The sequence below is a fragment of the Ziziphus jujuba genome, chromosome 2 (genome assembly GCF_031755915.1).
Source record: "Ziziphus jujuba cultivar Dongzao chromosome 2, ASM3175591v1".
Lineage (NCBI taxonomy): Eukaryota > Viridiplantae > Streptophyta > Magnoliopsida > Rosales > Rhamnaceae > Ziziphus > Ziziphus jujuba.
In genome coordinates this window covers 19,053,768-19,079,978 of record NC_083380.1, presented here as the reverse complement: position 1 = coordinate 19,079,978, position 26,211 = coordinate 19,053,768, and the positions used below count along the sequence as shown (strand labels likewise).

At 31.4% G+C, this 26,211-nt stretch overlaps 3 protein-coding genes and 4 long non-coding RNA genes across 22 annotated transcripts; 4 read left to right on the top strand and 3 right to left on the bottom strand.

Moving 5' to 3' along the window:
• The first annotated feature begins 433 nt into the window (after positions 1–433).
• Positions 434–1,943, top strand: LOC107419001 (uncharacterized). The gene is made up of 2 exons (XR_009635738.1): positions 434–767; positions 920–1,943. It is a non-coding gene; the product is annotated as an uncharacterized LOC107419001 (long non-coding RNA).
• Positions 1,944–4,345: 2,402 nt separating this feature from the next.
• On the bottom strand, positions 4,346–7,967 carry LOC107419000 (calcium sensing receptor, chloroplastic). The gene is made up of 6 exons (XM_016027711.4): positions 7,656–7,967; positions 7,098–7,343; positions 6,179–6,371; positions 5,741–5,882; positions 4,814–4,945; positions 4,346–4,699 (listed from the first exon to the last, which is right to left on the bottom strand). The coding sequence occupies exons 1-6, from the start codon at positions 7,878–7,880 to the stop codon at positions 4,450–4,452; spliced, it is 1,188 nt and encodes a 395-aa protein (XP_015883197.3). The 5' UTR covers positions 7,881–7,967; the 3' UTR covers positions 4,346–4,449.
• LOC132800581 (uncharacterized) lies at positions 4,941–6,318 on the top strand. Its single transcript, XR_009635739.1, has 2 exons — positions 4,941–4,978; positions 6,156–6,318. It is a non-coding gene; the product is annotated as an uncharacterized LOC132800581 (long non-coding RNA).
• A 3,941-nt stretch (positions 7,968–11,908) lies between the features above and the next one.
• Positions 11,909–16,543, top strand: LOC107418962 (glycosyltransferase BC10-like). Of its 2 annotated transcripts, XM_060814411.1 has the most exons (12): positions 11,909–12,166; positions 12,253–12,661; positions 12,926–13,039; positions 13,311–13,411; positions 13,748–13,819; positions 13,964–14,045; positions 14,169–14,249; positions 14,525–14,563; positions 14,809–14,874; positions 15,234–15,383; positions 15,877–16,005; positions 16,175–16,543. In XM_060814411.1, exons 2-12 carry the CDS (start codon positions 12,422–12,424, stop codon positions 16,190–16,192), a joined length of 1,092 nt encoding a protein of 363 aa, XP_060670394.1. In that variant the 5' UTR covers positions 11,909–12,166; positions 12,253–12,421; the 3' UTR covers positions 16,193–16,543. The 2 variants fall into 2 exon arrangements, with proteins under 2 accessions (XP_060670394.1, XP_048330338.1); XM_048474381.2 differs by lacking the exon at positions 12,926–13,039 and having other exon boundaries at positions 11,909–12,661.
• On the bottom strand, positions 16,204–19,767 carry LOC132800511 (uncharacterized). The gene is made up of 2 exons (XR_009635668.1): positions 17,551–19,767; positions 16,204–17,206 (listed from the first exon to the last, which is right to left on the bottom strand). It is a non-coding gene; the product is annotated as an uncharacterized LOC132800511 (long non-coding RNA).
• Positions 19,768–19,773: 6 nt separating this feature from the next.
• On the top strand, positions 19,774–24,254 carry LOC107419017 (sirohydrochlorin ferrochelatase, chloroplastic-like). 15 transcript variants are annotated; one of them, XR_009635665.1, is made up of 5 exons: positions 19,774–19,972; positions 22,184–22,252; positions 22,328–22,440; positions 22,829–22,974; positions 24,058–24,254. XR_009635665.1 is itself a non-coding variant. In XM_016027731.4 (5 exons), the coding sequence occupies exons 1-4, from the start codon at positions 19,945–19,947 to the stop codon at positions 22,928–22,930; spliced, it is 279 nt and encodes a 92-aa protein (XP_015883217.1). In that variant the 5' UTR covers positions 19,774–19,944; the 3' UTR covers positions 22,931–22,974; positions 24,058–24,254. The 15 variants fall into 15 exon arrangements, 5 of the variants coding, with proteins under 5 accessions (XP_015883217.1, XP_015883218.1, XP_048329362.1 ...); XR_007240838.2 differs by lacking the exon at positions 22,328–22,440 and adding an exon at positions 21,136–21,215 and having other exon boundaries at positions 22,184–22,293; XR_007240839.2 differs by lacking the exon at positions 22,328–22,440 and adding an exon at positions 21,136–21,215 and having other exon boundaries at positions 22,184–22,293; positions 24,045–24,254.
• LOC125422324 (uncharacterized) lies at positions 24,163–26,156 on the bottom strand. The gene is made up of 2 exons (XR_007240843.2): positions 25,151–26,156; positions 24,163–24,987 (listed from the first exon to the last, which is right to left on the bottom strand). It is a non-coding gene; the product is annotated as an uncharacterized LOC125422324 (long non-coding RNA).
• Positions 26,157–26,211: the final 55 nt, after the last annotated feature.

The following is a 26,211-nucleotide window of genomic DNA, read 5'->3' as shown; positions in this document are numbered from 1 at the left end:
AGATCCGAGGAAAAATAAAAACATAAATATTATCGAATGAAGGTAAAATATTATATTTGGAGCGACTCGAAAGTTTTGGTGGTTTGGTGATTGTTTATATGAGTGATGTCTTCGCAAAGCCTTTTTTTTTTTTTTTTTTTTTAAATAATAATCTCGGCTCTTTATGAAGCAACCTGGCCGTTCCAAAAGGAGTGATAAAATGTTTAAAAAAAGAAAAGAAAATAGAGAAAGTAGAATAGGAACGGTAGGAGGGAAACACATGATTTTTTTTCATACCTTTGTTCCTTCCTAACTCCACTAACTACCAAGCATGCGGACGAAAAGAATATTTTCAGTAGTTGAGAAATTTTGTTTATGTTATAAAAATATAGATTCGAATAATGAAATAACAAAATTTATGGTAATTTATAATTTCAAAAATAAAAAATAAAAATAAATAAATAAATAAACTACCAAGCATGCAAACAATCGTCACATATGAGCTATTTGTTTCGTTAGACTAGCCAGGTCAAGATTGGCCACAATCCTAATCTGGTGATTGGGAAGCAAAATTGGAAAACGAGATAATTTATTCCAAATGTTCATCTTGTCCCACTCGAAAGGTACTCAATTGATCCGTCTCAACCTTTGGACCACGCCTGTCCAAGTTCTTTCTCTTCGAAGTAGCTCTCTTCCTCTTGCTGGAATGTGTCTCTCATTGGACCATCATCCCTCCACAGCTCTCAGATTTGAAAACTCCGATGATTACTGTTCTTCTTCTTCAATCCGTTTGTTTTCCTTCTTCTTCTTCGATCTGCCATCTTCATTTTCTTCTTTTTCATTTTCCATGTGATTTCTTTATATGCAAAATTAGAGCTTTTATTTGCAAAATTAAGGCCTTGATTTGTTTTTCATGTGATTTCTTTATCTGCAAAATTAGGGCTTTGAAATGCAAAATTAGGGCTTGATTTGTGAGGAAGAAGACTTAATTTCGAAGGCTTGATCTAGATCTGCAACTCTTTATTAATGAGAGCCATTTGAAACTACTATGAATTTGGAAGGTAACTTTTTTATTTCTACCATCTACCTTTCGTTTGAAATTGCATGAGGAATTCTACATTGAAACAATTGCAGATTACATGGAGTATGTGTTTGACAAAATACTTCTGAAAAACTACTGCAAAATTGCATGAGGAATTATATGATATTTTTTAAGCATGCCTATCATTTGCTTTTGCAATGGAGTCTGTCGTTGATATGTTGCTTATGATTGCTATGTGTCCGAAGAAATGCATTTGATTGATTTAGTTAATTATTATTTTGTTTAATTATATTATCATTTATTATTATATGGAAGAGTATCGAATGGCAAATAAAAGAGTTTATATTGTATTTAAAAGTAGACAACCATGGATATATAATTATTGGCTTGAATGTAATCAGTAAGTGTAAGAATTTAAAAATAATTTATATCAAGTATATAATATTATTAAAGAAGCTGAAATTGCATATGTTGAATATGTAGAACAATGAGAAATAATCGAAATGAGGCAAATTCAATACAAAACCACTGCACATACACATGCTCACTTGAACAATAAGTGAAGCAATAGTTTTATATTAGATTGTTTATTTGGATTATTATCTATGAGTGTATTTATTTATTTGTTATATAAATAGATTATCCTTATAAAATCTAATATATATTATGTATGCACTATTTGTTAAAATTAAAACCACATGTGAAGTGTATATATATATGTATGAACTGGAAATGGATATTACTATGTTATCAACAAGCTCTTAATCAAACATAATGTTAATTTTTTTTTTAGTTAATTGTTATTTGTGACTTACCATGTCATAATTTTATTTTAATTAATTTTTAAAATATTATATTAACATAATTTGTGGGTGTAAAAAAATTACAATTGTCTATAAATAAAAATATATAATATTTATAATTCTAATTATATGTGAAGTTAAATTATTTTTATTTTTAGTTAATTGTTATTTATGAAATACCATATTATATTAATATAATTTATCGTATAAAATATATTAATATAATTTGTGGGTGTAAAAGAATATTGAAATTTTGTATGTAAATATAAATATATAAATTTACAATTTTAATTAAATATAATATATTTTTTAAAAAAATAAATATATGATTTAATTTTTTCATTTTTAAAAATAATTATTTGAAATAATTACAAAATCATCCATTTAGGCTCTAACAGTATATACGATTTTTTGTTTCTTTTTTTTTTTTTTCTTAATTGATTCTGGTGTATTGTTACGAAGTATCTGGCTATAATGCAATACAATCTTCAACAAATCTCCACATCATTTCAGAAATATCTAAAAAAAATTATTTTACAATTTTAAAATTTTTTTTTCAGAAAATATGACTTAAATTAAAACATTTCATAAATTGAAAAAAAAAAAAAAACTTAAAAGGTTCTATATTATTAATTTTTTATTTTTTGAAAAAAATAATAGTCACGATAGATTAGCAATCGGCACCAAGGAGTGAAAGTTTTTTTTTTTTTTTTTTTTAAAGATAAAATAACATTTGAAAAGAAGTGAAAAGGGTTAAGGAAAGGAGGTATTTATATGGAGTCCTTTGGTACTATAAGTAGATTTTTTTTTTCTTTTTTTTTTTTCTTTTTTTTTTCCCGAAGCCAGTTTGTCTGACTTACCAAACATGCACTCATCAGACCCAAAAAAATGAACAAGAGCGACGTTTACTCATCAGATCCAAAAAAGACTTAACCAAACGCTTTCTTGAAGTCCTTTTCGAATTATTTTATGAAAATGAGTGTAGAATTGGTACTCTTATCTACATGGAATATCGCAAAGAATACAGACATGGAACATTAAAATGATCAAAATGAGACGTATCCAATTAACCAAAAAAATAAAGAGATGTACCCTCGTGAGACATTGAAAAACTCAAACAAACAAAGGGCTAAGGGAGAACGAATCTTCAATAAGAAACTGCTTTGCATTTTTTATTGGTGTTGCAGGCTGTAATAAGAATGGTTCTCATTATAATTATATTGCCTTGGCATTTGTCTAACAAGTTGTATGGAATGAAAAAATAATTGAATTAAAATCAATTTAGTATTTTTTTAATTTAAAATAATTGCATTTTAGACTTTTACATTTAAATTGTTATAATTTAAACTATTAAATTTCAATTTATTGCATTTTGATTCAATTAAAATTGTTTGTAAATTGTGGTTAACGTAAAGTTTTAATTATAGATTATAAAATGTAAAATTTTAAAACTAGAGGATATAAATTGTAACAAAATGAACCAAATTGTGTCTTAATATTACTGAAATAAAATTGAGACATTAATCACCGTAATCACCATTAGTAAAAAATATTCAATTGATTTAAGATACAACAAATCAAAACTTAAGTATTTAAATGGTAAAGTCTTAAATTTAACCATTTAAAAGGTAATTATCTTAAATTAGAAAGTTCTAAAAGTGCAATTAATCCAAAAATAATTTTCTCTAAATAAAAAACCAAAGCCTATGGTGAAGTACTCTTTGCCCATGTTCCTTCCCTTTACATACAAAATAAAATTAGTAATTTTTGTTGTTTTCAACATGTTCTTTCACAGGCCACTACATCCAATCGTATTAAGTGAGTAGTGATATCTCCATTTGCTTTTGAGGCACAATATGTCATTGTAGTTGAAGAAGATTCAAACGCAATACAGTTTTGCTGAAAAAAACTCTCCAACATCCGTGGATTAAATTATTCTTTAGGGTTAATTGTAATTAGTTTCCTCTAATTTGGATGAATTGCAATTTGAGCCCTTTACTTTAAAAGATTGCAATTAAGCTCCTCAAATTCAATTTGTTAGTATTTTGGTCCAATCGTAATTTTCAACAAACAGCAGTTAATGCACAGTCTAGATTAGAGGGTACTATAATGTAAATTATTAGAGGCTTCAAATTACAATAAAAGGGATTATATTGCATTTTTGTGTAGGTGTAGTGGAATGAAGTAATAACAACTCTGAGTTAAAGATTCCAATTAAACCAAAATAAATAAACTGAAACTTAAAGGTCTAAATTGCAACATCTTAGACCTGAGAGCTTAAATTTTGCAATTCTTCCAAATAAGAGGGTACTAAATCGCAATCAACCCTATTCCTTCTGAAGTGGTTGATTAGAAGAAGCAATTTGATGGACAATAATTGTGCCAGTCAGAAGTTGGGCCTTCAAGCATGACATAGTTCTTCTAAGTTTCTTTCCATCCCACTACCAACCCTTCGAGCCAAATTTTGAGCACAGTGAAAACTAGTATGGAGGAAACTTAATTTCGTATTTAAAGAGAAAAGTAAGAAAAAACCTATCATTGATTAGATTGGTTGAAATAATGACAAGAAATGATTCCAGGGAACTCTAAACTAAATTGCATATGCACATAGAAAGGATTACACCGTCACTCTGATCCCGGCAGCAACTTTTGGCCACCTTGAGGTGCTGAACTGGTTGTACCAAAACGTCTAACTGCTGCAGGAATGAGTCGGGATGGTGAAAGAACTTCTGCGAAAGAGAAATTGTATGTATCTGTCCCTAAACGACTCTGCAACCATCCTCTTCTTCCAGAGAAACCATCAGCCACAATCCAGCTATTCTTAAAGCCAAGATTAGTAAGTGTTCTTGCTACTATTTTTGCTGAATCTGAGTACCTATGTATAATGAAGGATAAGGTCATGAGGATTACGGTATTTAAGCTATTCAACGTCACATAAACAGTAAAAAAAAATGTGAATTACATAAAAATTGGCAAGGAAAGAACTTACGAGTCCAAGATTACAATATTGGTGCCTTTGTTAATTTTCTTGAGATAAGAAATCTTCAATGCTGCTATTTCAGCCTCTACTTTTTTCACATTTCTAACAAGGCCTCGTAACTTGTTGGGCAGTTCTTCCAAGCTGAAACATTAGCAACAACATTGGACAATGGTGGTGAGAAGGAAAACTGAAATACCCTTCCATGCAGAAAAGGAAAATAAACAATTTATGCTTTCTGCTATTTTGTGATTTATCTGAACCACTTAGATAACAAAGAAAATAATTTTTCAACTTAAAACATTTTTTAGTTTTAACTCCAAAAAATTTCACTTCTCTTGTTAAAGACATCAATTTTAATTTGGTCAAAGGAAGAAAAAAAATATTGAGATAAGGATGTCACTCTGATATCATTGGCTTTCTATTTGTTAGACAAAAATATAAATCAAATGAAAGTCCACCTTTCATAAGCTTAAGCTTTTGGGATCGGTGGTAATTCAACATGATATCAAAGCACTTCATCCAAAATAAATAATAAATTAGAAAACAAATGTAACAACCCATAGTGTTGGAGAAAAATATAAATCAATTACATTTGAGGCGAGTGTTGGAGAAAAATATAAACCCATCTTCCATAACTTAAAAACACACGTAAGGACCCAAAAAGAAGCCCAAAAGAGGCAGGTTGACATTTGGAATCAAGGATAATTCAACACTACTTCACAAGAAAAAAGCTAGTAGGGTCGAAATGATCATTTTTATGGACTTTAGGAAGCTTTTCTTATACACAATTGGTACCAAAATATAGAGGCCGTAAAGCAGTATAGGTAATGACTTGGTGGTTATTTCAGTGGTCAGCTGCAAATTATACAAATTTCACAAAATTTATAGGGAAAAAAATGAAATGGAAGTAGAAGGTTGAAGAAGCAAAATACTCACGGAATAGCAATCATTTTGCTTTTAGCAGTAGAAGGAAGGCGAGGAATGCCAGCACTGTCCTTGTCCTTCTCTGATCGAATGTCAATCAGATAGTGATTCTTTGTAGCTAAGAGATCAAGAGTTTGCGCAGGAGTAAGCTCACCTGAAGTGTAACAAAACCATGGCAGTTGAATCCTTAGCATAACGTTGTGAAATATGATGAGAGCCTAGATCCCGAAACCTTAAAACTTCTTATATAAATAATAGCTCTTTGAATCCAAAACTTAGTGGTATGGTAGATAAACACAATTACTTCTTTTTTTGGTCAATAGTATATAAACAAAATTTGACATGCTATTAAATCTGAAACCAAGAAAACCAATTTCCATTCTTATTTAAAATATGCTTATGGTTCTACTTGGATATTGCAAAACAGAGAAGAAAATGAAGCTTGTCTACCTTTGTAACCTCGGAGGCTATAGGAGATAATGGACCAGATGGGAGGAAGGAGAAGGTAAGCAAGAAACAATGCTCCAGCAGTTCCTACAATCACGACTGGTTCTGCTGAAGAAATGGTCTCAATAGTTGATGAAGCAATTGGCTTGGCCTCTTCAAGTACCTTGGTGGTCTGCTGTGCGGCACCTGCTACTGTCTGCAGTCAAATTTATCATTCATTTGATGACGTAAGTTGAGAAAACAGGAGTCTTAGAAAGACTGTCTGAATATACTGTATGTTTCACCTTATTATAATTCATAATTGCAATCCCCTGATGTTCTGATATATAATAATTCATATTGTGATCCCATACAGACTGGTTTTGGATTATAAATAAAGTGCATTGTGTTCTCACAAAGGGTTCTGAAGATCAGAATGGTCACCAGAAAACGAAATGTAGTTGAGCTAATCGCCTATTGACATCTGTTTCTAATTGATGGAATATAATTCCTTTGTCTAAATAAATTAACAAGTATTAATTTATAACTATATTTAGTCATTGAATATGCTCAAACCAAACTAGTTACATAATAGCATTGACAAATTCCAACAACAGCAAGCAAAAACGCCAAAAACCAAAATTATACTAAAGTTTAAATTCTACAGCTGAATGCCGCATTCAATTATATTCCAAAAGAAGTCAATCATTGGAATTGAAACCACTTGAAACCACATCTCCAGCATGACCACTTATCATGCAAAAGCAGAATCTCCACTTTTACATTATCAGTTTTATATATTCTTGTGACTGTGCACTAAATCAAAAGACTAGTTTGAGCTTTGTTTCAAATAAATGGTGTGCAAATCAGTGAAGCTCATAGAGTGCAAAAATAATGTGTAATGAACATTGACAAAAGCCGGAGTTTGGTGACTGGGGAAAACCTTTGCAGCACCGACAACAGGCTCCGTATCAATGCCCGAGCTTTGGATTGCTTCTTGGGCTTTCTTTGATGCCTCGGAAATTGCTGGAGAAGCAACCTTCAGTGCCTGTTCTCCGGCCTCCCGCGCAATTGGCAACGCAGCATCGAGGCCAGGCTTCAAAGCATTTCCTACAACTTCAAGAACACGCTGTGCAGCATCAAAAAAACTCGAACCCACTTGCTGAACTTGATCAATTGTCTTCTCCACCTATCAAAAAAAAAAAAAAAAAAAAAAAAAAACCTCAATTTCGAATATGGTGTCGACTCAAATTGAAGAAAACCACTAACAATCATAATTTGCTTAGCATCTTACAACTTTACGTTCTTTTGGAAGAAAAAGATTGTTCTTTTGATTGCTCTTGTGAGCCGAATTCGTAATATGAAAAGTACCATTTTCAGACTTTCATTAGAATTTGAGTAAGTATTTTGCAAAGCTTTCAAAATTGATCCCAGCAACAAGAAAACACTTCCAATTGCACTCAATCAAACATGACCCAGATGTAAATTTGCAAGTACTTACTTCATCGAGAGACGAAACTATCTGGTCCTTGGAGAGGCTGAGAGCCTTGGCTTCATTGAGAGGAGTGAAAATGGCCAAGAGAGAGATGGTTGTTGATGCAGGAAGTGATACAGAGGTGGCTCTGAGTTGAGGCTTGAAAGTAGCTCTGGGCGTGGATGATCTTGAAGGAGGAGACTGAGGAGGTCTCTGGACGGCTGAGGCTCTGATGGCCATCTCCATTGCCATCTTTTGCCACCTTCTGAGTGGCAGAGAATCCGTCTGTGAGTGTGCGTCTGGTTTGATGGATCAGGGGGAGACTTGCGTGATGAGAAATATGTGGCCAAAATTGGAAACTCCGAGCCAATAATCAAAAAGAAATTTGCTCATTGGCTTGCAATTTCCTATGTGGCATTTTTACTAGAGTCATCCAACACGAATCCATGTGGCATCCTTTTGGTGGGTGAAAATCTGCCATGTCAGGAAGGTGTATTCTTAGTTCTTACCATTGGATCAGAGTAGAAAAAATACCTCAAAGTTTGGAAGCCTTGATGTAATTTTTTTTTTTTTCTTATTTAAGACAAAAGGAGAGAAAGAAAAGGATTTTTTTTTTTTTTTACCAAATCAATATGTCTCTATTACTTTGTTAATATCAATTAGGATAATTTCACAAATTTATCCTTTTTTTTTTTTTTCATAAACTTGAGTTTTATTTTTTTTCTTCATACTTACACTTTCTTCAAAATTTCTTTTTTATTTTGAATAAAATATAAAATTGGATTCAAAATGTTAAGTGGAAAAGCAAACTAAATAGAAAATGATAATATCTCGTTGATAGATTAAAATAAAATAATTAGATTTTAAAACGATTATATTTAAATTACAATGTTTTTAGAAATTAAATTTTTGTGCCACTAATTATTACTTCCTTATTAAATTGAAAATATATATTATTCTACTCTAATTATTTTTTAAATTTTTTTTTTTTTTGGTTCCACTCATCAATTTGGTCTAATTGTATATTTTTACTTAGAAAGGGAGAAATTGCAAATAATGAAAATGTAAATAAAAGTTTATGTTAAAAAATAACAATGCGATAACTAGTACATGGAAAAAAAAAAATCAAATTATAAGGTAAACTTATGCAAAATAAATAAGTAAATAAAATGGTAATTGTACGAGACCTTCAAACATAAAGGGAAGTTTATGAAATTATCGCATATTGATTTATAATCGGTAAGATCATAACTTTCCCTATGTTTCCGAAGTTTCTTCCACATTAGCTATTGTTACTAGTGAAATAAATAAATAAATGAAAAAAGAAGAAAGAAAGAAAGAAAGAAAGAAAGAGAAAGAGAAAGGGTGATAACTTTCTCTATGTTTCTGAAGTTTCTTCCATATTACCTGTTGTTACTAATTAAAAAAAAAAAAAAAGTTCATTTTGTTGGTAAAATGAAATGAACGTAAACCTGTCAGTGAAGAGCTTCCGTCTTAAATAAATGATCTTGTTTCTCTTGTAGTTGTTATATTTTTCAGATTAGGATGCTATGCAGAACAGCACCTTTTAACATTATATTTTTTGAGCTAATATGCATTAAATTTTTTGAGCTAATATGCACCAGAGCGATTTATATTTATTTCTTAGATAATTTTTAGTCTAGCTTGCTCAATGCCTTATCAATCTCTTGATCAATAGGTTGCATTATACTTTCTTATCTCAATTCATGCCATAAAAAAGTACACAGCAAAGAGAAAATCAAAGCTCAAATTAATAACCAAAGAATTTAAATAAAGTTTTCGAATTTTAGATTAACACAAATCTAATCCTAATTAATATTAATATACTAAAACAATTTCCCGCATTAAAAGCTTGTGTGATAATTGCAAGTGAACGGTATTGATTTAAGAAATAAAGATAATGGATAAAGTATCACCACAATGTAACTGAGAATAAGCTAAGTATCAAAGCTAATTAAGCTATTGTACTATTAGGAGAATCTGAAATGTTGATTTTTCATATGTTTTTTAACCAAATTCGTTGCTTAAAAAAAATTATAATTTTTTGTTATATTTTTATTTAAAATTACATATATATATATATATATATATATATATATTATGTTTTTACAGGTTTGGTTAGTTGGGATCTTCCATTAGTCAGGTGGTCAAAATTAGTTTTCTAGTTAAAATCTATTGTTTACCGTCCTTTCTTCTTCTTCTTCTTTTTTTCCTTTTTTTTTTTTTTTTTCTTTTTTCCCTGTTTCCTATTGTTTACTGTTACATTAGTTTCACTTTGGATGGAACGTTTATTAAGTTGGTTTTTGGTTGCATAAAATCTTGAGTTTCTACTTCTACCTTCATATGAGGAGCGTTCCAAACAGCTAATTTATTAAATTTCTATAAGTAGAGATGTATTTTAAATTGAAGACAAACTCAAGCTTTTAAACTCTGATTAAAAACTATTTCTTTGTATACCTTTTTTTTTTTTTTTTTGGTGCCTTTCCTTAAGTTTGTTTATTAATAGTTGATATTTATGTTGACATAAGTTGCTGCCTCTAAGTAATTTTTCCAATAATTTTGAGACATATTTTGTTAACATAAGCAATTAATTTTTTTTTTTGGTAAATAACATCAGCAATTAATTTGAATGATACTCTGTCAGGTTTGTCAAATTCCAATAAAAAAATTTAAATAGTGGGTTTTGACATGATTTAAAGTTCAGAGGATAAATTGCTTTAAAATAACATATCTGAGGCAAACACAGATATTTAAGTTTTAGATGCTAATTTATAATTTTTCCTTTTATAAAAGTACAAAAATGTTGATGATCCTTCTTTTAAAATTTTCTAAAAAATTGCTATTACTTTTTAATCACTTTTTGAACTGATTTTCCATTTTTATAAATAGGTAAAGTTTTTGTTTTTGAAATAACAAATAAATGAATGAAGTTGATCTAAATTATATAATATGACTAAACTAATTCTTTTTCCCAAGAAAACAAGTCAGGTATTTAAAATAGAATTGACACAAATATAAAAGTTTTAGCGTGCAATTTGAAATTTTCCTTTTAAAAAAGTACGAAAATGTTCGTGATCCTTCTTTTATTTTTTTTTTAAATGGTTATTTTCGTTTTATGATATTTCGTTTTTATAAATAAGTGAATCTTTTGTTTTTGAAAAAATAAATAAATGAAGTTTGATTTAAAATTATATAATCTGACTGAACTAATTCTTTTTCCCATGAAAACAAGTCAGTTATTTAAAAATAGTTGCACTCACATGATTATTGTCTCCGTCTTACAATAATTTATTTTTCTTAAAAATAAAATAAAAACTACAAAATTTCCCACTTCCACACTAACAAAAGGGGAAAAAGGGCTTTCAAATATATTTTCATAGTGGTCAAAATAATAAGATATCGGCTTACAAAAATTAGCATATATACATATGATTGCTTGTGCAGTTGAACACATCCATTCCTCAGCTAACAACTGCAATTAGTTGGTGAATTGCTTGCATTTTAAAATACAACAACAGACTAATATAAATTATTAACATTCAATATACATGACAAATACTTTCAACAAATAATCCATTTTTTCTTCAATAAACTAAATATATACATATATATATATATATAATCCGTATATGGTACGGACGGTCCTCATACGGACCACAGTATTAGTGATGGTTTTTCATAGTATTGGTGATAATTTTCTAAAAAACTATCGTTAATACTATAAAAAACCATCACTAATACTGCAGTCCTCATACGAATCATCTTCACCGTAAAATTTCTATATATATATATATTATTTGATTTTAACTGATTTTTTGATTCGAACAGCTTTATTTGGTGCTTCTATTTTTTTATATGTCACATCTTATGGATACTGGTGTTATCAACCTTGTAATAACTTCAATAATTGATATATTTATACATTGTTAATAATATATCAAATTATTAATGTATTTGATATTACCAAGTTAAGCCCATACACAATGATTAGGATCATTTAATTAAACTATTATTACTTAATGGGTTAATAAATTGAGGAAGAAACTTTATTTTGAAGAAAGAGGTACAAAATTAAGGTATATATCATCATAAAAACACAGGTATAAAAAAAAAAAAAAGGGAAGAGTGTAATTAAAGGAAAAAAAAAAAAAAAAACAGACACAAGAACAAAAGCAAAACAAGAAGGCCAATCATTTAAAAGAGGATTCTTTCCATACATTGCACGCAACAGAGAAAAAAAACTAACGACTTTACATGATACCGACCTTTAAAACAAAAAAAAAAAAAAAAAAAAGAAAAAAAAAAGAGATGTTTTTATTTTTTCCCGACCCGACTTAAAACACAATCCCAATCTCACAGTCCGCAAAGCTCGCTGGCGATCTCTACACTCGTCGTCGCCGGCGCCCGAGTAATCGCCGGTTATTTTCCCGTTTCCTTTCTCAGACGGCAGTTGAATCGCCGGAGCTAGAGTAATCGCCTGCGAGAAGGTGTTTGAGTTTCTAGCTTTGAAGCAGAGAGTTCGTTTTCTTTCACTCCTGAAGACTAGAAATATATTTATATATATACACATTTCTTGTCCTCGTAATTCGCGCAAAATTTCCAGGAATTTTCAAGAGCTCACACAGCTTTAACATTGGAATTGGAGCTGAAAATTTCTATGTTCCAGTGGATCTGATTTTGGTTCTTTCATGTAAAAAAAAAAAAAAAAAAAAAAAAAAAAAAAAAACTGTAATGAGCTTTGTCTTCGTGAATGAATGAATGAACGAAGCTAAATGAAGACGGCGAGGAAGATAGCTCATCAGCAGAAACAGCCGTACTATAAATGGAAGAGGAAGATATTCGCTGTACTATTGATGAGCTTGTGTTTCGGATTCTTGCTGTTGATAATGCAGTCTCAGTATAATCGGATTACGACTCTCACTTCTATGCATGCGCAGAAGCCCAAGATCGCTTTCTTGTTCATAGCTCGGAATCGGCTTCCTTTGGACATTGTTTGGGACGCTTTCTTTCAGGTATATTAAAAAAAAATAATAAAAAAAATAAAAAAATAAAAAAATTAAGCTTTTTAATATGCGAAGAAAGTGTTTAATTTGTCCGTTTCAGTGCTTGATTGTATAAGTGCAATCAAAGTGATTATGTTACAATTGTGACTATAATGCTGTTGTGCAATGAAGCACAATGATTAGAGTTATTCCTGCTAAATTTGAAGTTACTGGGTTTTGATTGTTTGCTATTTTGGAAAAGCACATTAAAGACGAGTCATCTTGTTATTGCAGGGAGGAGAGAATAGATTTTCAATTTATGTTCATTCTAGGCCTAGGTTTCTCTTCAACAAGGCAACAACAAAATCAAACTATTTTCTGAATTGCCAAGTTAATGATAGTATACAGGTATTGGTCCTTAATGAAAACATTCTCAAACTCCCAAATATGAGTATGTCACTATGGATATCTCAATTCATAGCTTCGTCGTCCCAGTGGTCTTCATGCTTTCTTTCTGGTGTTTCTGTATGGCTCTGTAAATTTGATTTGTTAACTCACTTGCCTCTGAGTTAATGTCCCGCCAAGTAGGAAATTCTTGGGAAACCATGAAAACTTTCTGTTACTGGTTATGCTACGTATTGTTGGCGGTATGATATTTACTTCATGTATTGTATACCAGGTAGACTGGGGAGAAGCAAGCATGATTGAGGCAGAGCGTATATTGCTAAGGCATGCGCTTGAGGATGCTTATAATCAACGCTTTGTTTTTCTTTCTGACAGGTGAGTATTGTCATGACATAGATTCTCAGACCCATTATTTTTTATGTTTCTTTCAGTTTGTTATTTGTTTGTTTGTTTTTTTTTTTTTTTTTTGGGTTTGTTTTTGTTTTTTGACATGTGTCTTTCAGTTATTGAGATGCAAAGCATCCAAACTCACCTAGTTTGATTTGTTTCCTCTTTTTGATCAGTGTATTTTATTTTAAGTACTCTCCGTGTCGGTAATTAGGAAAATGAAATTGGGTTTTGTTAGTTTCTGTTTACTGATTAATGGAAAGTCATCTTTTGTTCAAGTTTTTTATTGTCTAACGGTATGTCAGTTGCTTGATCCCTTTTCAGCTGCATCCCTCTTTACAACTTCAACTATATATATGACTATATTATGTCAACTTCAACCAGTTTCATAGACAGGTGAGTTAACACATGTATATACTAGAGTAATGATTATTGATCTTTTTGAATTCGATAGCAGGGATGCATGTTTATGTATACTGAGCAATAAATTATTGATATGCTCAACTTCAACCTTAAATTAATGTGATTATCCTTGGGCAGTTTTGCTGATACAAAGGAGGGCCGATACAATCCATTAATGGCACCTGTTATTCCTGTTCAAAATTGGAGAAAAGGATCTCAAGTAGGAATTCACTGTGATAGATTAATTGCTCCTATATTTTTGTAAAACATTAAGAGCTAATCAATTGTAGTGCATGACATTTTTTTATTTACGTAATTTATCTTTTCCTTTGTCTTTTTGCAGTGGGTTGTTTTGACTAGGAAGCATGCAGAGGTGGTGGTGAATGACAACATTGTCTTTCCTATGTTTCAATGGCACTGCAAGGCAAGTTGTCTCAAGAAGTTATCATATTCTCCTACTTTATCTTTTCAGCTTTAATGTAAAACTAAATGCACTTGATGAAACTTTATAAAACTATTATACATGTAATATTCAGCACAATAAAGATGAATTCTTTATACTTATGGGAATGATATAGGCCAGGAGTGAATAGCTGTCTAATTATCCTATCAAGTTATTTCCTTCTTAATTTTATCTGTTTTTAAGGGCCTGATTATTTGTCTTACCTTTTGCCTGTTTTGTTTATTACAATCATGCAGAGAAAGTCACTACCTGAGTTTTGGCGGGATCAACCCTTTGTAAGTATTCTTTAGTTCATTTTGAAATGAAATTCTTAGAAATAGTATAATTACCATTCCAAACTTCTTCAAAAAGAGCACTGTATTGCCATTACTAATGATCCAATTTTGTTATTTCTGCAATAATCTGATTATGAATTAAAATGATGATTTAATTTTTCGGAAACAATGTTCCAAATTGTCTTAAAGAGATAAAAGTTTAAGTTTGTTTTCTGAAGTTTAAGTTTAATTTATATCCTGTGCAGCCAGCTGACACGTCCAAGGAGCATAATTGTATACCAGATGAACATTATGTTCAAACGTTACTGGCAGTAAGTTGCTATCTCAGCCTTGGTGGTGCAGATAAAAAATTTAACTTGGTTATTCTAGGAGTCTATGAAAGGATGAACCGTTCCAGATTGTGGAAGTTGATAATTATTTCTTTCATATCTTTTGAGGTCTGAAAGATCAACTTACCTTTCATATGATAATTTAGTAACTAGGTCATAATCATTCATATGTATAAGCATAGAAGATTTCTAGGACACATGTATGGCTCTTCAGAAAAAAATTACGTTCTCTTTCCTCTTAATATTCTTCCTGTAAAGATAGAAGTGAGGTCCTAAAAGCACTTCTTCTTCTTTCTCTTTCAGCATTTTAGCTTCCTAAAGCCTTCGTCTTTCAATTTCAGCAAGAAGGTCTTGAAGAAGAAATTACACGAAGATCACTGACACATTCATCATGGGATTTATCATCCTCAAAGGACCGAGAGCGTCGTGGATGGCATCCTGTGACTTACAAGTATTCAGATGCTACTTCCATGCTCTTACAATCTATAAAGGTATGTTTATTGCTATGTCACCAAGTCACAATGATATAGTTAATTGTTTTGCTTTAAGGGTAAATTGTTCTCATTCCTTTTTATTAGGTAAACACCCCAGAATGAAAACTAGTTACTCCAACAAGGTTTATCGGCCAAAAAAAAAAAAAAAAAAAAAAAAAGCTTAAGTTGATTAGCACAGCTAGAGTTGTCTTGGCAACATTTCTCTTTTGTGCATATATTTCTCTACTCGCATCCAACAAGAACTTTTCAACTTTTCTTGGATTTCTTGAAACTAATAGAACCTAACTAAAAGTCTTCTCTTTCCATCAAGTAGCGAGGAGCTTTAAAATAGTAAAATCTGTCCATTTTATGTTAGGATCATACAAATAAAGTTCACTAGTTCTACCCTATTTCTTTTGATTTCAAATCTAGCTTGGATGCCATATTGGTGAAGTGCATGTTTTATTTAGTTTGGGTGGAATAGCGTACAAACAAATTAAGTACTTTGCAGGAGATAGATAATATCTATTATGAGACTGAGCACCGCAGAGAATGGTGCAGTAGGAAAGGGAAACCTTCTGCGTGCTTTCTTTTTGCAAGAAAGTTTACCCGGCCTGCTGCTCTACGGCTTCTCGACACGGTAAGTTTTGCATCTTCATCTTCAGTCATGCAAAGTTGGGTAAATATTGAGAAACAGGGGGGATTTAGGGACAACTCTCATCAGCCTTGATTTGTTTATTAGTTGCATTATGTTCTGAACAATCGAACTGGTCACCTATATTTATACGTTTACTTTTCATGTCTGACAGTCAGCACTGGAGCTTTAAATGAAGCAACAGGTATATCCTAACTATCCCCAAAGTTAAACTGACTAGTTTGTACCAAGAAAAAAGCTAGCTAGTCTTAGGAAAAAAGTCGTTGGATTGCAGTGGGAAACAAGAAGAGCTATAAAATGAGTGGGAAAGAGAGGTTGGAGTATTATCCCACGGTGTATATTTTTAAGAAATATATAGAATAGAAAGGTAATCAGTAGTGTAATATATTAATGTGAAGAGAAATATCAATGTTACACGTACACGTAGCAATCTGCTTGCTATTCAGAATCAGCTTTCCTCAAGAGATCCTAATGCTATATTTAGAAAATTCTTCTATTTTTACTCGACCACAATATATTACAAGATTTGTTGTTCACAGAATAAACAGATGCAAGTGATACTATAGAAAATCACTACCTCAAAAATGTTTATGAAAGATTTGAGAGTAAAAAGTTTATGAAAGATTTCAAAGTACAGCGACAATTTTCTTGCTCTATTATTTTTCTTATCTTATCAAGTGCAACAAAGTAGTTTTAGACATGAACAACTATAGTTTTATGACTTGTTCTGCAATGCATTCTGCAATTTTCCTTAAGTTCCTCAATCTTCACCACCATTATTTAGTTCCATTCATCATAAGCATGGTATTGGCATACCACAAGTTTCACTAAATTGTGAAAACCTTTTGAGATATATTAGAGAAGTCGAGTAAGGCAGTTCATGAGGATCAAAATCTGTGATTCTCTTCAAGTTTGACCGAAGCTCAAAATTTTCAGGATTTGGTAAAAATTGGTGTGTCATGGATAAGTCATGGAACCCCCCCCCCCCCCCCCCTTTTTTTTTTTTTTTTTTTTTTTTTTTTGGGTGAATAGGATAAGTCATGGACTTGGCACCGAAGAGTGACCATCTAATCCATGAAAACTTTTTTTTTGAAACCAAGCTTCTCTGGTCATGAGCTGCATCGAGTATTATTCTTGAGCAATTCTCTATCTTCATCCAAATTCTCAGCAAGCATTAATCCATAACCTATGTAACATGTATCAGGGATGGTTGAATCATCTTCACCAGGTATATATGCCTAAAAACGCACAAATATTCATCTTTACAGTGGCATTTTCTTTGTGCATATCTGGCTTTGTTACCTTAATTCCTCAATCTCTAAAAGTAAACAACACTACTAAAAAATAATTAGAACTAAGAATTCAATTATTAAAATCCAGAAGAATTATACGTATTATCAAAGTATACGTCATAAGAAATTTAGAATTAGCCAACAATTTATACATGTTCAACCTATGGATCTATATATAACTAGCTGGTGTAAAATTAATCACCTATATAAAATATAGAATTTATAGTTACTAACTTACCATATGTATTATGACTAATATTCGTGGATTTGATCCTTTATAAATATGCCTTGGTTGCAAAAGAACCAATAACTAAAGAACCAACCACTTTCTGCTGAAGAGAACCAGCATGCGTTTCACCAAACGTGAACGATACCTCCCTATGGGGTAAGTGCTACGGCTCGTCCGCCAACTACTGGACAGGAACATATGAAAGATGTAAAAAAAAAGAAAAATACTTTAAAAAAAATGTAAATAAAATATCTATAATAACGACGGTAGCTTTGACATAAAATATTTTTGATTGGACAGCTCTTCACTCCTACTGAAGCTAAGAGTGAGTTTAGAGAGTTTCTGGCAGATTTCTCCTCTTTTCTCAATCTTCTTCTATCCCAAAAAACTCTGTAATCAATTTATTTATCCTGAGTGTTGAGTGTTGAGTGCTTGTAACACTTTGGTTCTTCGTAATCAAGTAAGCATTCATATTTATCATTCATTATTTATTTCTCATTTACATTATTTATTTTTCATATATTGCTTGGCTGGTTATACCGCCTTCAATATTTTCATTTAATTATTTTATATTTATATTTTATATTTCATTGTTCTTGGCTGGGTTTGCCGCCTTTAACTTTTGTCATTTTCATTTCCTTCCGTTTAATCTTATTCTACTCTGTTCTTATCTCTGTTCTTCTTAATCTTGTTGTATACTCTACACATTCTCCCTTGTTGAACAATGAATTAAATGAAATATATAAAATATAAATCTAAATGAAAATGATATGAAAATAAAATAAATAATTAAAATAATTAAAATAAATGATTAAACAAAATAATATTGAAGGCGGTTGAACCAGCCAAGCAATATATGAAAATAAATAATTAAAATAAATAAATGAATGAATTAAGCAGATATAATACTCTACGGGTGCTAAAAGAAAAACAAGCATATAGATCGGAACACTTATGGCTCTGATACCAACAAGGGAGAATGTGTAGAGTATACAACAAGATTAAGAAGAATAGAGATAAGAACAGAGTAGAATAAGATTAAGCGGAAGGAAATAAAAATGACAAAAGTTAAAGGCGGCAAAGCCAGCCAAGAACAATGAAATATAAAATATAAATATAAAATAATTAAATGTAAATATTGAAGGCGGTATAACCAGCCAAGCAATATATGAAAAATAAATAATGTAAATGAGAAATAAATAATGAATGATAAATATGAATGCTTACTTGATTACGAAGAACCAAAGTGTTACAAGCACTCAACACTCAACACTCAGGATAAATAAATTGATTACAGAGTTTTTTGGGATAGAAGAAGATTGAGAAAAGAGGAGAAATCTGCCAGAAACTCTCTAAACTCACTCTTAGCTTCAGTAGGAAAAAACTCCAAAAGGAAAAACTTGATTACAAATGAAAATGAGACTCCTTTATATAGGCAAAGGAGGTCTTGTGAATAGTTGATTGAACAGTGATTGAACAGTGCTCTGTCGGTTGATTGAATAGTGCTCTGTCGGTGAATAGTGATTTGCTTTCGGCTCCTTTTATTGTTCATAAATAGTGATTGAACAGTAAAATCTCGTGATCTGTCTGATTTGTCTTGATTTGGAATTTCTGAAAAGCAACTTTGTGTTGTCAGAGATTCTTGATGTTGATTTTGACTTCAGGCATCCAACATGTTGTTGATGTTGTGGTTTTCTTCATCTCCATATTGGTAGGTATCGTCTTCATCTGGATCAATATCTACATCTTCTTCTGATTCTTGATTGAGTGGATTGATTCTTTGATTTTTAAATATTTTATGATAAATAGCAGCTAAATCTGGATACATTGTCTTAAAATACAGTAATTTCAAAGAAAAATTGCAAAAATTATGAATATTTTAAACCTTGGACCTAGACGTACTACTTGTGAACCATATAAACATTAAGACTTTATCATTACGCTGCATTGAACCGGAATGTTTGTTATTATGGGAGAAGTGACCACTGTCCTGAAGTCATTGTAAGGACGGTCAGTAGCATTTTAACTCGTAGCATTTTTCTACATAAAATTATTTTGGAGGTCGTTTAAATTGGATTGGATACCTGTCTTGCCTAGACTTCCAATAAGAAAACTACAATTTGGTTCTCAAGCCTCCCGCATTAACCACTCAAAAAAGAAAAAAGAAAAAAGAAAAAGAAAAAACGTTTTCTCCATCCAGTGCACTTGGAACAGTGGAACTTCCAGGTAATTCCATCTCTCTATTTTTCTCTTTCTTCACCTTGCTTATTTGCTAGGAAACTCTCTGATTTGTTAGAAAGCAGCTGGAAAGCGCTTTTTCCAAAGCTCAATATTTGTTTTCTGATATTGTTTTTTTTTCCTTGGGTAAATAATCCTTAATATTAGACCTGAGGGAGAAGGGGAATGAAAGGGATGGTTGGTTTTCGTTTTGGTAAATGTTTGATTCCCCAGATATGAATATTTTTGCGTTCTCATGAATTGATTAAGCTCTGCTTTGCCATGATAGTAGGAGGTAGCTCTGTGTTGTTAAGTTCTTATTTAATACTTGCAGTCGGATCATTTATTTATTTATTTATTTTGGGTCTTTTTGGTCTTCAAATTTCAAAAACACGCTTAGGGTACAAAGAAGACACCATGGAAAAAGATAATCAAGAAAATTAAAAACCAAAAAAAAAAAAAAAAAAAAAAAAAAAAAAAAGAAAGAAAGAAAGAAAGAAAAAAGGAAAACACAAAGTAAGCAGTTAAAAAAAAATCCAAAATTTATTAGAAACTAGTTCTTTGTCTGAATTTATGTCTTTTTATTATTTGGTTTGTAACTAGTTCTTGGAACGCATTTTCTTGCTACGGTGATTTTTTTTTTTTTAAATTATTTTGCCATCTGTGTATATTTGTTTTGGTGGAAAAGTAATTTACATTTCTAATTTCCTGGAGCAAACTAAGCACCATTTTGGATATGAGTTACTAATAATGCATAATGATTTTCTAGTTCTGTATTTTAGGTTACTTTCTAAAGGATTAGAATAATTTGATGCGTTAATGGGTATGTTTCTCCAATTTAAGTTGTGGGTTGGAACCCATTTTCTTTTATCCTGTATTATATGATTTATATCTTACAGAAGAAAAAGCAGCCATTTCCATCTGTTAGACTGTGGTGAGCTTTGTTTTTGGATTAGGCCAGTAGCTTTTGCTGAGTAGCAAAAGCTAGCTGTGGGATTTGGCTACATTGATTGTACGGATAAATTGCTGTCTTCTTTTTCCTGTGGTGTTGGAAATGAATCCTACACCTCTAGAGCTGTTATATTACAGACCAGACTGAAACTCATTATATAGTCATCTGTCCACAACAAGACCAATGAAAGTATGCTCAAACATGTTGATTGGGTCGCTATCCAACCGTACCCAGATAATCATTAAAGGGTACAAAATACCCTATATATTCATTGGATTTAAATTTTTAAAATTTTTTTCCTTTCTTAGTTTGGGCTGTGAATGACTGTTTTTGGCTTTGTTTTGGATTGAATTGAAGTTCTTCAGTAATCAAAATTAGAATAAGTCCTTCTAACTGGGCACTCCTCAACTTCTCAAAATTTCCAGGAGATTCCTCCAAAGCCAGAAGTTTAAGCAGAAGGTTGCATTTGAGGGACACAAATGGCTTTTTACAAAATCCACATGAGGTTGGTGACAGAGACAGCATTATCATTGCTGATCATGGTTTGCTTAGAAAGGAATCAAATCTCCTGCTTAATAAGCCATATAAGATCCAAAGTTTTGAATTCCTTTTCTTTCAAAAATTTTTACTTTAAAAGCATTTGTAAGTGTGTCGAGGAATAGCAGATGAATTTGTGGCCATGTTTAGAGAGAAAACTAGGTACCAATTAGTGGAGCCTGCTCATATGGAAAAGTTTTATTTTTCATTAAGCTTTCTTAAATCTTTATATTCTTCTATGGAGAAAGATAAAGGAAATGGAAATGTGGTTTCTTGATATGTTTTTGCTTGATGTTGCTGTGCTTTTAGGTTGGAAAGTAAAGGTTGTTTTAATTTTTTTTTTTGTTGCTTTATTTACTATTATTTTTGTTTTATTTTTTATTATTATTATCAACATAAAACGGTATTGTTGTAAGGTTGAGACTTGGGATTCTTGATTTGTTAATGGTCATAAATGAGAACTTTAAACAATCAGATTTGTAGATTTGGATATCTATTATGTTGGTTGTGTGTGTAAAAAGTATTATGTATGGTAGTAGGTTTGATAGTGCTATCAAATAAATTATGAATGGTCAATGACAATATGTGAATTTCTTTTTGATATTACTAACAGTTAATTGTGAAGGGGTTGTGAATATAGTTTGGGATTCAATATCACACACTTCTTTTGTAAATCAAATTGGGTTTGGCCCCACATGTGCTGCTATTTGGTTAAAGTTATTATTTTCAAAGGAGAGGACTAAGTAGTAAGAATTGATATTTGCCTTTTGAGTTAAACTTAAAAGGTTATTCTTCTTACTGTTTTTGTCTTCTATAAGATTTCCAGGAGTTTCCTTCTTTATATTCCCTGAAGATTTATTTTTGGTGAACCACATGCCCTGGATTTTGATGCTCTTATGTTTGCAAAGCTCTCATTCCAATCTTTTGTCTAAATAGGAGCCGGTGGAACCATCAATTAGAGACTCTTTTGATGCATGTGTTCAACAAGGGACAAATAGGGTTTTTGTAAGTCCATTTTTCCTCTTCCTGGAAGACACTGGCACCAGGTAGCTCAGCATAATAACTTGATAAATTGGATAGGCTTTGTTTTATTTCGTAGGATATTCCTTCTCTAACAGCTGAAGCTGCAAAAGGAGCATCCTGATATTTCATATATTGTAACTGCACCTCTTAGCCTCTATGAACTACTTGTGGTATGAAATTTCCTTATTTGCACTTTTTTAATGTATTATACTTTTTCCAGCACCAACAGATGTTTATCAGGCTTTGTCTATACTTCTTAGTCTATGTTGTAAGTCCAAATAGTTTTGTTTTTTTTTTTTTATTATTTTTTTTATTTTTATTTTTTTTATCTAATTTAAAGAATGATATACAGAAATATTCTTAAAAAGTCTAGTAAAAAAGCAATATTTTTATCATTATAGCGAGTAGTGTTACTTAGAACTTGGAAGCACCATAAGATAAACTTTTGTTGCTTGTATGTTTCTTTTTTGACTTTGTTACAATAAGTACTTTTCAAATTAGTTAATGATTCTAAAGGACCAGCATGTTTCCATTTTGAAATTAGGTATTTTGTTGTAGGATGTTGTCAATGACAGGATCAAATACTGCATAAGCCATGTAGCTGGAGATGCAAACGAGTGTTCTGTCTGTGCTGGAACAAGCAAGTGCAGGCTTTACTGATATACAAAAATGCACAACAAAATAGGATGGTACCTTATGACAAGGTACCAATTTCAGCTTGACTATGAATATAGCATATAAATTGGCCAAGCACATAAGCTTCGCAAATTGTTCTGGTTTTTTCTTTTGTTCATGGTGGGATATTATTTTTTTTCTTCAACGAAGTCAAATGAATTCTATCACTTATCATCAAGAAAAAAAATCATCTGTAAGGATGATGCTAATCATAAAATAGGAATCTGAGTCATGAAATAGATATGGTCTTACAATCTGAAGGTTGTGAAAATCTAATCATTATCAGTTCACACTTCATTCTGTGCAAGTAGGGAGAAATATGCATATTTTTTCTGAATAGTTTGTATTTCTTTCAGTTGCAGTAGCTTTTATACTTTAGTCCAGTTGCCCTTCACGTAAAATGCATTTTGACTTGATGGTAGCAGTGCCACTCATTTAAGTAAGAACTTTAAGTGATAGTTACAGAATTTACAAATCTGCTGTCAGGATATTAGACATTGGATGAATTTATTGATGAATGATCGCTAAACTGGAGATCAAATATGGTTGCTGGTACATTGATTTTTCTACATGGATGAACCTGTGCCTTACGTACAGTCTGATTTTTCTACATGGATGAACCTGTGCCTTACGTACAGTCTGATTTTTCTACATGGATGAACCTGTGCCTTATGTACAGTCTTTCATATGGTACCCTTAGACCTATACTTGGACCCATTGTGTCCCTAAACTTGTTCTATAGACTCATTGTAAAATATTGATAAAAAGATTTTTTAAAGCAATTATTTTGCTGTGTATATTTTTCTTCATTCCCATTTGCTCGTGCCTCAGCTTGAGCAGGGGTTTCTTCTTTATCAATGAAATAGGCTGCAATGAATTCATATCAGTGAAAAGTGAAAACCCTATACAATTCATCAGTTATAAGAGTATCAGTGAAAAGTGAAAACCAAATTCATCAGTTATAAGAGTATCAGTGAAAAGTGAAAACCAAATTCATTAGTTTATGAGAGTATATGTACTCTAAAAGTTGCATTTGTATGGCAAGAAGATGAAAATTGTTTCTATTTCTATGGTGTTGGTTGGTTGTCTTATTTTTCAGTTGTTTGCTGAAGGATTCAGCGGCGCCAGAGATACCTAAAAATATGCCGTGACCTAGGAACTCAAGCACTGGGAGTTCTTCCCCCGACCACAAAGTAAATTCAGTTCACAGGGCAATAATCTACTGATACCTGTAAGTTTTTTGAGTCATTCAATTAGACAATTCTCAGAAGAAGATAAAAATATTACATGGACTTTGTTTTGTGTAGTTTTACCTCAAGCTTTGGTTTGTTGTCTCCATTTTGTACTTTAACCCTGCGCATCCAAGAACTTGGTCCTTCATAAATGTGTTGCTTGTATGGTGCATACATTCTCTGCAACCTGTCAAGGATTAAGTTGCAGAAGAGAGGAAGAATAAAGCTTAGAGAACAAAATGGTTTTTGGTGGGGGGGGGACCCTGAATTGTTGGTTATGGTATTGACCTATGCATGCATTTTCATCCACAAATTAAGCTTGGGATCTCTTAAGGATCCATTCCATGAGCTATAACCAAACAAGACATGTATTTGCTGAAGAATGCTCTCATATGACCAATGGAAGCATCATATTTCCTCCTCAAGTCTTCCATCATTAGAACCTTACAGGCTTCATTCTGCATTAGAGTATGCTCGTAATTCTAAACAAAGCAAAAATCACCCATATAAACTGCAGTTTAAAATCATGAACTAAACTATTCTTAAACATACGGAGTTTCTATTCTATTAAAAGACCTCTTGACCTGCAATATCTGGGTGGTGCTTCTTTTGCAATTTTTTTACAAAGCCTGTTTAATTTCCAGAGTTTCTGAATCAAAAGAAACGCCAAGCAATTCATAGTATTTCTTCCCAGTCTTCCTTACCATTGTCTTCTGTTACAGCTGATGAAAGAGCTTCTTGGCCTCCATGTTGTGGACAAACTGGTTGGAGTTAAAGGATAAGTGAGTCCGTTTTTCAAATCCAATGCAACTGGAAAATAAAAGAAAAAAAGGAAAAAAAAAAAATCTATCATATCATAGATGAAATCCAAAGCTTTTCAAATCCAATGCAACTGGAAAATAAAAGAAAAAAAGGAAAAAAAAAAAAAATCTATAATATCATAGATGAAATCCAAAGCTATACAGGGGATTACCTCCAGATGGTTTGGGCTTTTTAAACTTTGGAATGGTATAAAACATGGGAAGCCTTTGGCACCGAAAATTGGCAAACTGCTCGGAAAATAGTTGTCAAAACGTGTATTGTAACATATATCATTTTGTGAAAAAAGTGTATCGTATATCGTGACATGTTGCATATTATATAATATGCTTTTCAACCGTAATTTGCTTAAAATATATATATATATATATATATATCTCTTAAACATAGATAAAAGAATTAATATGGTAAACTATGAACTATGAACATCATTATTAAATCATATAAAAGTTCTATAAACTTTTTAAACATTAAAACTTTCAGTTTTAGATCATTTTTTATGGCATCATAATCTTCATTCAGAGATGTCAATAAATCCACACTTATTATTTCTTATATATCAACCCATATTTACACTAAACTAGGACAATTTTACCTACGATGTAGTTGTTTTGGTTAAATTTTAAGGTATCATACGTCTCCATATCGTATGTATTGATATGAAATATATCATGTATCGAATGATACAGTGTAATTTTCAATACACTTAAAAAGTACCTATAGTTTTATATCTAAAATGTTTATGTATCTTGTATCGAACTATACTAACAACTATGACTTGGACTAATTTATTTGTTAATTTTCTCTCGGGGACTCACAGTTCCAAAACTTTCAATCCTCTGAACTGAAGCTATACTACGTTTATTCGAGAAGCCAAAATTAAAATGATTTTAATGTTCATTTTTAATAGCTTCTCGGGTAGTCGCTTGTAGCATTTCAGTCAAGGAAGGTGGGCTTCTTGCTTGTCGTAGAAAACCAAAATACCATTTACATATTTATATTTTAATAAGATTAGTGACATGACTTTTTGGTCAAAAATTCCCGTCTGGTTCCTTATTTTGCCACTTGTTTTAGCCAGACTATTCAACACAATAAAAATAGCAGAAATGGTTAAGCTTTCTAATATACAAATTCAATGATGTTGACTAATATGATAAAGTTAAGAGGGCCAAAAATTGACTCTAACGATGAGTAAATTTTCTTTTTTTTTTTTTT

Excerpts from the sequence above, each read along its gene's own strand:
- LOC107419000 (XM_016027711.4), bottom strand. The coding sequence starts at position 7,880 with ATGGCAATGGAGATGGCCATCAGAGCCTCAGCCGTCCAGAGACCTCCT. Across the intron at positions 7,344-7,655 it reads TAGTTTCGTCTCTCGATGAA|GTGGAGAAGACAATTGATCA; the intron begins GTAAGTACTTGC and ends TTTTTTTGATAG. Across the intron at positions 4,700-4,813 it reads AATATTGTAATCTTGGACTC|GTACTCAGATTCAGCAAAAA; the intron begins GTAAGTTCTTTC and ends CATTATACATAG.
- LOC107418962 (XM_060814411.1), top strand. The coding sequence starts at position 12,422 with ATGAAGACGGCGAGGAAGATAGCTCATCAGCAGAAACAGCCGTACTAT. Across the intron at positions 14,250-14,524 it reads TGTTTCAATGGCACTGCAAG|AGAAAGTCACTACCTGAGTT; the intron begins GCAAGTTGTCTC and ends ACAATCATGCAG. Across the intron at positions 14,564-14,808 it reads TTTGGCGGGATCAACCCTTT|CCAGCTGACACGTCCAAGGA; the intron begins GTAAGTATTCTT and ends TATCCTGTGCAG.
- LOC107419017 (XM_016027731.4), top strand. The coding sequence starts at position 19,945 with ATGAAAGGGATGGTTGGTTTTCGTTTTG. Across the intron at positions 19,973-21,135 it reads GATGGTTGGTTTTCGTTTTG|GAGATTCCTCCAAAGCCAGA; the intron begins GTAAATGTTTGA and ends CAAAATTTCCAG. Across the intron at positions 22,253-22,828 it reads AAGGGACAAATAGGGTTTTT|GATGTTGTCAATGACAGGAT; the intron begins GTAAGTCCATTT and ends ATTTTGTTGTAG.